Here is a 10,572-nt window from a genome sequence, read left to right as displayed (position 1 = left end):
TTTTTTATAACGTGGTCAGGCCTTGGATCATGTAATCGCAGAGGCAAAAACACATGGTGTTAGGTTGCTTCTTAGCTTAGTGAACAACTTACAAGCTTATGGAGGGAAGACTCAGTACGTCAATTGGGCATGGCAAGAAGGTGTAGGCCTCAGCTCGTCCAATGATTCTTTCTTCTTTGACCCATCTATCCGCAGATACTTCAAGAATTATCTCACGGTATGTTTTTTAATTTTATTTATAATCCTCATCTCTTCTTCTTGATTTTGAACATGGATGTGTAATGTGTTAGTCTAGTTCACTATATAACTTATATATATATATATATATATATAACTAGAGATGCTACAATCAGTTTACTCCTACCTTACACCCTGGGATAAGCAGCTTCTGTGTAATTGATCAATTTGGCAGGTGCTGCTCACCCGCAAAAACTCTTTAACTGGGATCGAGTACAGAAACGACCCTACAATTTTTGCATGGGAGTTGATAAACGAGCCTCGCTGCATGTCTGATGTCTCTGGGGATACCCTACAAGTGAGAGTTCTTCTTCTTCTTCTTCTTCTTCTTCTTCTTCTTCTTCTTCTTCTTCTTCTTAAGTAGTATAGTATGGTGGTTTCTTTATTAGATTCTTAAGTAATTGTTGAAGTAATCGTTAGTAATGCTACTACTCGTTGTGGTTCTCTTCATTTTGTCTGGTATGTGAATTCAAAAGGACTGGATTAACGAAATGACAGCGTTCATTAAATCAGTTGACAACAAGCATCTTCTAACCGTAGGCTTGGAAGGGTTCTACGGTCCTAATAGCCCCAAACGGCTGACAGTTAACCCAGAACGGTGGGCATCTGAGCTTGGTTCAGATTTTGTTCGAAACTCTGATTCTCCAAACATCGATTTTGCATCGGTTCATATCTACCCTGATCACTGGTAAGCCCTCTGCTCTTTGACAGCTGTGCCAACAAGTGCGTGGAATTCTTCTTATTTGTAACCCTTTTTTGTTGGCAGGTTTCACGATAAGGGTTTTGAAGAAAAACTCAAGTTTGTGGTGAAATGGATGCTATCTCATATTGAAGATGGGGACAAGGAACTAAAGAAGCCAGTTTTGTTCACCGAGTTTGGGCTCTCAAATCTGAACAAGGACTATGATCCATCGCAGCGAGATCGGTTCTACAGAACCATCTTTGATATCATATACAAATCAGCCAAGCGGAGGCGGTCTGGTGCAGGAACACTCATGTGGCAGTTCTTGATACAAGGCATGGAACGGTTCAACGATGACTTTGGTATAGTCCCATGGGAACAAGGTTCGATTCAGAGATTAATGATGGAACACTCTTGCAGGTTGGGTCGGGTCACTGGACGCCATCTTCTTCAAGACAACAAGTCCATAGATATGTGTTCCCAGAGACCATGAGAATACACGTTGCTTTTTTTCCTCTTTTTTGTTCTTGCCACTCTTCATGTGGACATACATACATTATATGCAAACGCAAATATTTTTTATAGTAAAAGTAGTTAAGTAAAACCTTGTGTTTTTTGTTTTTGGTTGATTGAGCTATGTAATATAGTCTGGTGAGGATCAATAGAAGAAGATTGAATCAAAGACTTCTCTAGTTACATTTACATATCAAGGAACAGAAACACAGAAAAAAACCTAACAATGCTTGTGATTTGGGTTCATGAACAACAATGGTTGTGTGTTTAATATGTGGTGGGATGGTTTACAGTAAATATGTGGAGTATTGAAGTGGATGAGTTGGCCAGTCTTGTCTTCTCCACCCATCATGTTTCAAATTCAAAGTAATGGAGTTGTAAACTGATCCTCTAACTTATTATTTATTCCAAATTGGCCCCACTCATTTGTTGGTAAATCCCTAATTTACAACCAAACAAAGTTTGATACTTTTTTTAGTCCCTTTTTACGTACAGAGAGGTGATGGCGACTCTGACTCACTGGCTCAATCTCATCCCCAAAGCTCAATCGAGAATCTTAAGCAGAACTGGTGGCGAGTCAATTACGAACCTCATATTTGATTGCGTCTCTAACTCGTCGAAGCTTTCTCTCAAGTCGTCATCAACATCATGGGGAAGCTTTTTGTGCACACTGGTGAGGTATGTGTATCAAGTAACAATTAGTATAGTCAGTTACATTTCACTTAAAAAGGAGATTTGTGTGTTTGTTTCGTACTTAGCAACAGCTTTGTTTGTTTTGGAGGATAGTGGAGAATTGATTTTGCTGTTCTTCTATCTGGGTGTCCCCTTTGAGATCTGTCCTCTACATTTGTCTAAGAACCTACTAGGACCATGTGCTTTTGTTGTTCCCTAATTTCCTCTTTGTGCACAACTATTGGGGGCATTTCAATTCTCTGCTATATTAGTATATTACAATCATGGACAAGTTAATATCTAAACGTACGAACCTAGATGTTATATAACACTGTAATCGAGTGATTGAGTAAAGTTTAAAGTAGTGTAATGGCTAATGTTGATTTCTGTAATCGAGTGATTGAGTAAAGTTTAAAGTAGTGTAATGGCTAATGTTGATTTCTGTAATCGAGTGATTGAGTAAAGTTTAAAGTAGTGTAATGGCTAATGTTGATTTTGAGTAATGTGTGAGGTAGTAGGTTCGAATCCTTAGTAGACAGAAAATAATTTTTTTCCTTAAAAAGAAGAGGGGTAGATCTGTAATTTTAATGAAGAGTAATCTAACTCCCCGTTCTCAAACCCTAAGCGCCGTTCCCGAATATTCTCAGAGAAACAAACTTAAACCAAAACAAATTTCTTGTTCGGACTCAAATCTTTTAGAGAATCAATGGCGACTTCAAATGATTCATCATCAAACGAGTCTTCCTCAGAGGAAGAATCCCGACCATCAACCTTGCAGATGAAACCTGTTGAGCAGAGCGCCGAGGAGGATGATTCTGAGAAAGATGAAAGCACTAAGGCACAAGCCGAGGTTGTTTCTGAGAAGGTCGCCTCCTCTGAGGAGGAAGAAGAGAGCGCTGAGGAAGAGAGCGCTGAGGAAGAGAGCTCTGAGGAAGAGAGCTCTGAGGAAGAGAGCTCCAAGGACGATTTGGAACAAAAAGAGAAAGAGAGCTCCAAGGAGGATTTGGAACAAAAAGAGAAAGAGAGCTCCAAGGAGGATTTGGTTGAGGCTGCCAAGAAGGTCTCCGAGGAAGAAGAAAGCGCTGCTGAGGACAGGAATGGAGAAGAGAGCTGTGAAGAGGATGAGAGCTCCAAGGAGGATTTGGTTGAGGCTTCTGCCAAGAAGGTCTCCGAGGAAGAAGAGAGCGCTGCTGAGGACAGTAATGGAGAAGAGAGCTGTGAGGAGGAAGTTCCCTCGAAGAAAGCGCAGATATGTGTTTCTGGCAAGCGTCGTTTGAGTGAAGGTCAGCAGCTTGATGACATGATTGCCGCAAAGAAACAGAAAACAAAGCTTGTACCTCAGCAGTTTTGGACTGCCGAAGATGGGGTCAGACTCCTTGAAGGAGTTCTTCAGTTCCGATCTCCTGGAGGTAAATCATACCTCCAAGACAAGGATGGATTCTACCAATCCATCAAGGGTTCTTTCAGTGTTGATGTCAGTTTCGCACAGTGCCTGGCAAAGATTGCATCAATTAGAAAGAAGTACAGGAAGAAACAGAACAAAGGTGAGAGACCATCTGCTTTGAAACCTCTTGATCTTAAAGCTTTTGAATTGTATGAGAAGATTTGGGGAAAGGGAACAAACGCTGCTCAAGATTCAAGGAGTGATGGGATTCAGAAGCAGGATGTGGATGGAGATTGGTTTAGCAACTATGTTTTGTTTCCTTTGGTTGCTGATCATGGCATGGGTGGAGATGCTGTCAAAATGGCTTGGGCTCAGGTTCCAGATGAGAAGAAGAGAGAAATGATGCACCGGTGGAGCACCTTCAAGGCCAAAGAGGATGAAACGTTTTTACTAAAAAAAGCCTTTTCCAATGACATTGTTTCTCTCATTTGTCGTTGAAAAGCATACTCTTGCAACAATGGCCCTTTGCTTGTAAAAATTAAAATTTGGTTTTATGGTTTTTTGGTGATGACTTTGTTTTCTCCAGATATTGGTTTATCTTTTTGCATTTGGAATCAATGTTCATCTTTCTAAACTGATCTCTATTAACAAAGTTTTTATAACGTGGTCAGGCCTTGGATCATGTAATCGCACAGGCAAAAACACATGGTGTTAGGTTGCTTCTTAGCTTAGTGAATAACTTACAAGCTTTTGAACATGGATGTGTTAGTCTAGTTCACTATAGTTATATAACTAGAGATGCTACAATCAGTTTACTCCTAACTTACACCCTGGGATAAGCAGCTCGGTGCAATGGCTTTTCTTTACTTAATAGGGCTGTAATTTATCAATTTGCCAGGTGCTGCTCACCCGCAGAAACTCTCCTACATATTTTTGCATGGGAGTTGATAAACGAGCCTCGCTGCATGTCTGATGTCTCTGGGGATACCCTACAAGTGAGAGTTCTTCTTCTTCTTCTTCAGTAGTATGGTGGTTTCTTTATTAGATCATAAGTAAATTGTTGAAAAGTTTAGTAATGCTACTCGTTGTGGTTTCATTTTTCTGGAACTTGGGCTTTCAATGATGGAGGCTACAATGCTCTTCAGATCTCTCCTGCCAGAGTCGATGAACGAGTCTTCAAGGTTTCTTTCTTCCCTCTCTCTCTCTCTCATCACATTCAACATTCCTTTAATAAAGCTTCTGCATACGGTACGGATCTTGTTTCAATTTTAAAGGTTTGTCGACATTAGTCTTTGTTCAAATGGGATGATCCCCAGTTTGGAGGATTCGTGAAACGGAACGGGACACAGTTCGTGGTCGATGGCAAGGCTCTCTATGTGAATGGCTGGAACTCTTACTGGTTCATGGACCATGCCGTCAATGATCATAGCAGACACCGTGTCGGTGCTATGCTTGAAGCTGGAGCCAAAATGGGTCTCACTGTTTGTAGAACTTGGGCCTTCAATGATGGAGGCTACAATGCTCTTCAGATCTCTCCTGGCAGATTCGATGAACGAGTCTTCAAGGTTTCTTTCTATCCTCTCTCAACTCTCTTCACTTTCAACATACATTCCTTTAATCAAGCTTCTGGATATATATAAGTTTTTGGCAGAGCGTTACAGGATCTTGTTTTAAGTTTAAAGGTTTGTCGACATTAGTCTTTGTTCAACTTATTTTAATCACAATGTCAACGGAGATATATAGACTAGGGCAATGCAGCATCCATTTTACATCTCTTTTCATTGATCAATTCGATATGTTTCTTATTATAGCTTGGAAATTGGAAGAATCTGCTGCATTTGTTATCGTTTGCAATGCATATTTCAAGGCTAACTGGTTTCAGGATTTACACCACCTTGTGCATTCAGAGTTTTTATCTTTACTTGTCCTGTTCTCAGTCCCAAATGTTCAACTTCAGCCTCTTCGTGTCCTTCTAAACTGATCTCTTCTCTCTCTTAACAAAGTTTTTTTTACAACGTGGTCAGGCCTTGGATCATGTTTGTGGTGAAATGGATGCTATCTCATACTGAAGATGGGGACAAGGAACTAAAGAAGCCAGTTTTGTTCACCGAGTTTGGGCTCTCAAATCTGAACAAGGACTATGATCCATCGCAGCGAGATCGGTTCTACAGAACCATCTTTGATATCATATACAAATCAGCCAAGCGGAGGCGGTCTGGTGCAGGAACACTCATGTGGCAGTTCTTGATACAAGGCATGGAACGGTTCAACGATGACTTTGGTATAGTCCCATGGGAACAAGGTTCGATTCAGAGATTAATGATGGAACACTCTTGCAGGTTGGGTCGGGTCACTGGACGCCATCTTCTTCAAGACAACAAGTCCATAGATATGTGTTCCCAGAGACCATGAGAATACACGTTGCTTTTTTTCCTCTTTTTTGTTCTTGCCACTCTTCATGTGGACATACATACATTATATGCAAACGCAAATATTTTTTATAGTAAAAGTAGTTAAGTAAAACCTTGTGTTTTTTGTTTTTGGTTGATTGAGCTATGTAATATAGTCTGGTGAGGATCAATAGAAGAAGATTGAATCAAAGACTTCTCTAGTTACATTTACATATCAAGGAACAGAAACACAGAAAAAAACCTAACAATGCTTGTGATTTGGGTTCATGAACAACAATGGTTGTGTGTTTAATATGTGGTGGGATGGTTTACAGTAAATATGTGGAGTATTGAAGTGGATGAGTTGGCCAGTCTTGTCTTCTCCACCCATCATGTTTCAAATTCAAAGTAATGGAGTTGTAAACTGATCCTCTAACTTATTATTTATTCCAAATTGGCCCCACTCATTTGTTGGTAAATCCCTAATTTACAACCAAACAAAGTTTGATATTTTTTTAGTCCCTTTTTACGTACAGAGAGGTGATGGCGACTCTGACTCACTGGCTCAATCTCATCCCCAAAGCTCAATCGAGAATCTTAAGCAGAACTGGTGGCGAGTCAATTACGAATCTCAGATTTGATTGCGTCCCTGACTCGTCGAAGCTTTCTCTCAAGTCGTCATCAACATCATGGGGAAGATCAAGAAGAACCCATCACCGGAGGAGCATCCGATCTGTGTTTACGGGAATCGTGGAGGAAATGGGAGAAGTCAAGAACTTGGGAATGGGCGATCACGGAGGGTTCGACCTCAAAATCGGGGCGAGAGTGGTTCTGGAGGACGTGAAGCTCGGCGACAGCATCGCGGTGAACGGGACTTGCTTGACGGTGACGGAGTTCAACGCAGAGGAGTTCACCGTCGGGTTAGCACCGGAGACGCTGCGAAAGACATCGTTGGAGGAGCTAGAGAAAGGGTCTCGGGTGAATCTGGAGCGTGCGTTGCAGCCGGTGAGCCGGATGGGTGGTCACGTGGTGCAGGGACACGTGGATGGGACGGGAGTGATCGAATCGATGGAGGTGGAAGGCGATTCCTTGTGGGTCAAGGTCAAAGCTGACAAGGCTTTGTTGAAATACATTGTGCCTAAGGGGTTTGTGGCTGTTGATGGGACGAGCTTGACGGTCGTTGATGTCTTTGATCATGACAGCTGCTTCAGTTTCATGTTGGTTGCTTATACGCAGCAGAACGTCGTCATCCCGACTAAGAGGGTTGGCCAAAAAGTCAACCTTGAGGTTGACATCATGGGCAAATATGTTGAGAGGCTTCTCTCCGTTGCTGGCTACACGTCAGAGGTAACTTACACAACTCAAACCTGTAGTAGGTTTTTTTTATTACTAGTAGTAGGTTTGATTTGGAGGATAGTGGAGAATTGCTTTTGCTGTTCTATCCCTTTGCCGGGATGATTTCTGAGATCTCTCCTCTACATTTGTCTAAGAACCTACCTACTAGGACCATGTGCTTTTGTTGTTCCCTAATTTCCTTGTTGTGCAATTCTATTGGGGGGCATTTCATTTGGTATTGTTTGGGGATCTCTGGTTTGCTATGTGTCAGCGAAACTTTGTCTATAGAGCATCTTTATAGTTGTTGAGCTAAGAAGCGTCTGTGGGTTGCAGGAAAAGAAGGTGTGATGATTTCATGGGGACCTGGGAGAGTTTGGTGAGTGGAGCTTTGACCTGTGTTGGCCTTGGTTTCTATGTAAGATGGATCTTAATCTCTGTTTCTTTGTAATGACGGTAGTGAACAATCCACGTACTTAGAGGCGCGGTGACAAAAATCGATGAACCTCATCATCCAGTAATTGATCAATTCATTCATCTTATAAACCAAAGAATCAAATTGTGTAATATGGCATTGCCTATGTTGAAACTTAGATTCTGTTTTGCTTCTTGTATACCTTTTGAGTTTTAAAACTCCACGATTAAAATGGTAAAACAAGACAAGTTTAAAAGACAAGATGCATGCATATATATGATGTGCTGTTTACCCATGGAACATGATCTGAGATGTGTTGTTAAAAGACTTTACGAAGAAGACAAGAAGAAAAGACAGAGAACGAGGAAGGTGGAAAGAAGAGTGAGAGATGCAGTTGAGGAGGCTTGAGGGATAGAATCAGAAGTTGCGGATGCGGACTGGGTGACGTTGGTGCAGTCGAGACCTTCTTTACCCTCTTTACACATGTTAGCAAAGATTCCAGGAGGATAACGGCCGTAGATGTTGATGTAGCTGAACATAGTGGAGGCACAATCGTTCTTTTCGTCGTTAAGAACTTCTGCAAAAGGGCAAGCAAAGTCCTTGAAGGCAGAGCAACACACAGTTGCGGGATAATTTGGACCTTTGCATTTGCTTGTTATGATTGTGTAGTTCTTGCTCGCAAAATCTTCTTTGCAGGCTGTTTCCAATTAAGAAAAGGAAGATTTAGATTTGGATTCATGTGTCTACTAGACATAAAGAATAATTGCTAATATTCAATTAGGAGGGATGATCTTTACTTGTCCTTGCCTGAAGAAGAGCTCTGCTTGTTGCCGCGTGACGATCAAATTCATCATCTGCACACATCCATAACTTTTCTTAGTATTTTTTTTTTTGTTTTTGTTTTATTGAACATGAAAATAGAAACAAAGAAATGAATTTATACATCCTATTAGGAAAAAAAAAAACATCGGAAGAAAATAAGGAGATTCACACATACATGAAAGGGAGAAACCAGAGAGGAGGAAAATGGGAAGAAGAGAAAGCAGACAGTAAGGAGAAATCTCCATTCTTGTTTCTCTGTTTCTTCCTCTCTTCTCTTCTTCTCTTGTCTTTTTTGCTTACTATTGTTTTTATCCATTAAGAATAATTATATTGTTTGGGTAATTTTCTGTTAATAATTATGCATTGTTTCTTTTTTAGTAAAATGAAAGTTTAAGGACGAGAGACATTTTCGGAAATGTAATACAAGAAAGAAAGAAACCCCATTGCATCATTTCCATTACAACACTGCTGAGTATCATTGAAGTTGACATTCAGACATTGAACCAAACCCATATACTATATAAGTCTAAACGACGACGTGTCGATACAATTAAATCAAAATTCAGTATTCTTGATTTCAGCAGTACTCTCTGGCTCTAAAAAACCCTAAAACAATACTCGAGTCGAGTGTTTCGTTTCAAAATCAATAAACCTTAGGTCTCTGTATCACCGCCAAAGTATGAAGCATCTTCTTCTTCTTCTTCGTCTTGTTGTTCGTCCAAAGCCAAATTACATTCTCAGGAGCTGCCTTTTTCACTCCGGCAGCAAGACCACACCCTCGGCGTTGGACCCTTATGACACTCTACAGCGTCGTGTCGCGAGAGCCGGAGATCCCTCTGCTTCGATTGTCAGAGTGTTGGATGGATGGCTTGATCAGGGGAATCTGGTTAAGACTTCGGAGCTCCATAGCATCATCAAGATGCTTCGCAAATTCAGCCGTTTCTCCCACGCCCTTCAGGTCTCTCTCTCATTTCTTGATTTCTTGATACAACAACAACAACAAAAAGATTCTACATCTTTTTGTTGTTGTCACTATGTGATGATGATGATGATGATTACTCAACACACAGGATATCCAAAAATTCATCTTTTTGTTGTTCATGATGTTTAGATATCGGATTGGATGAGTGAGCATAGAGTTCATGAGATCTCTGAGGGAGATGTTGCGATTCGGCTTGATTTGATTGCCAAAGTTGGCGGCTTGGGAGAAGCTGACAAGTTTTTCGAAACGATTCCTGTTGAGAGGAGGAGCTACCATCTTTACGGTGCCCTCTTGAACTGCTACGCGAGCAACAAGGCGTTGCACAAAGCTGAGCAATTGTTTCAGGAGATGAAAGACCTTGGCTTCCTCAAAGGCTGTCTTCCCTACAATGTCATGCTAAACCTCTACGTCCGGACTGGGAAATACGCAATGGTTGAGAAGCTGCTGCGTGAGATGGAGGATGCGACTGTCAAGCCTGACATCTTCACTGTGAACACGAGGCTGCATGCCTATTCGGTTGTATCTGATGTACACGGGATGGAGAAGTTTCTGATGCGTTGCGAGGCTGACCCGGGACTCCATCTGGACTGGCGCACATACGCCGATGTAGCAAACGGCTACTTAAAGGCTGGATTAACTGATAAGGCGCTAGATATGCTCCGTAAATCAGAGCAGTTGATGAATCCTCACAAGAGAAAGCACGCTTATGAGGTTCTCATGTCATTCTATGGGGCTGCAGGTAAGAAACAAGAGGTGTACCGTCTCTGGAGCTTGTACAAGGAACTGGACGGGTTCTATAACACTGGATACATAAGCGTGATCAGCGCCCTCTTGAAGATGGATGACATTGACGAGGCTGAGAGGATTATCGGAGAGTGGGAAGCTGGACACTCCCTTTTCGATATTCGGATCCCACACTTGTTGATTACGGGTTACTGCAAGAAGGGGATGTTGGAGAAGGCAGAGGAAGTAGCACAGATGTTGGTCCACAAGTGGAGAGTGGAGGATACAAGCACATGGGAGCGTTTAGCTCTCGGATACAAGATGGCGGGTGAAATGGACAAGGCGGTAGAGAAATGGAAGAGAGCGATTGAGGTGAGCCAGCCAGGGTGGAGACCACATCAGGTTGTGCTGATGAGCTGT

The 10,572-nt window shown here is 41.7% G+C and overlaps 4 protein-coding genes across 8 annotated transcripts in view; 3 read left to right on the top strand and 1 right to left on the bottom strand.

The window, feature by feature from the left end:
• Positions 7-6,089, top strand: LOC104768033 (mannan endo-1,4-beta-mannosidase 2). Of its 3 annotated transcripts, XM_019241358.1 has the most exons (5): positions 7-217; positions 413-535; positions 714-925; positions 1,004-1,071; positions 5,560-6,089. In XM_019241358.1, exons 2-5 carry the CDS (start codon positions 506-508, stop codon positions 5,898-5,900), a joined length of 651 nt encoding a protein of 216 aa, XP_019096903.1. In that variant the 5' UTR covers positions 7-217; positions 413-505; the 3' UTR covers positions 5,901-6,089. The 3 variants fall into 3 exon arrangements, with proteins under 3 accessions (XP_019096903.1, XP_019096905.1, XP_019096904.1); XM_019241360.1 differs by lacking the exons at positions 7-217; positions 413-535; positions 714-925; positions 1,004-1,071 and adding exons at positions 4,391-4,669; positions 4,805-5,053 and having other exon boundaries at positions 5,513-6,089; XM_019241359.1 differs by lacking the exons at positions 7-217; positions 413-535; positions 714-925; positions 1,004-1,071 and adding exons at positions 4,391-4,669; positions 4,763-5,053 and having other exon boundaries at positions 5,513-6,089.
• On the top strand, positions 6,377-7,824 carry LOC104766759 (riboflavin synthase). Its single transcript, XM_010490705.2, has 2 exons — positions 6,377-7,225; positions 7,547-7,824. The coding sequence occupies exons 1-2, from the start codon at positions 6,422-6,424 to the stop codon at positions 7,559-7,561; spliced, it is 819 nt and encodes a 272-aa protein (XP_010489007.1). The 5' UTR covers positions 6,377-6,421; the 3' UTR covers positions 7,562-7,824.
• On the bottom strand, positions 7,913-8,727 carry LOC104766758 (GPI-anchored protein LORELEI-like). 2 transcript variants are annotated; one of them, XM_010490703.2, is made up of 3 exons: positions 8,623-8,727; positions 8,423-8,479; positions 7,913-8,322 (listed from the first exon to the last, which is right to left on the bottom strand). In XM_010490703.2, exons 1-3 carry the CDS (start codon positions 8,690-8,692, stop codon positions 7,955-7,957), a joined length of 495 nt encoding a protein of 164 aa, XP_010489005.1. In that variant the 5' UTR covers positions 8,693-8,727; the 3' UTR covers positions 7,913-7,954. The 2 variants fall into 2 exon arrangements, with proteins under 2 accessions (XP_010489005.1, XP_010489006.1); XM_010490704.2 differs by having other exon boundaries at positions 8,638-8,718.
• Positions 9,024-10,572, top strand: part of LOC104766756 (pentatricopeptide repeat-containing protein At2g20710, mitochondrial-like) — a 2,892-nt gene continuing 1,343 nt past the window's right edge. The window contains exons 1-2 of one of the 2 annotated variants that reach the window (XM_010490700.2): positions 9,024-9,405; positions 9,559-10,140. In XM_010490700.2, coding sequence (XP_010489002.1) covers positions 9,127-9,405; positions 9,559-10,140 — 861 coding nt within the window. In that variant the 5' untranslated portion in view covers positions 9,024-9,126. Of the gene's footprint in view, positions 9,406-9,558; positions 10,555-10,572 lie in introns of both variants that reach the window. The other variant, XM_010490699.2, reaches the window with a different exon arrangement.

Source organism: Camelina sativa, chromosome 19 (genome assembly GCF_000633955.1).
Source record: "Camelina sativa cultivar DH55 chromosome 19, Cs, whole genome shotgun sequence".
NCBI lineage: Eukaryota > Viridiplantae > Streptophyta > Magnoliopsida > Brassicales > Brassicaceae > Camelina > Camelina sativa.
This window is presented reverse-complemented; position numbering and strand designations above follow the sequence as displayed.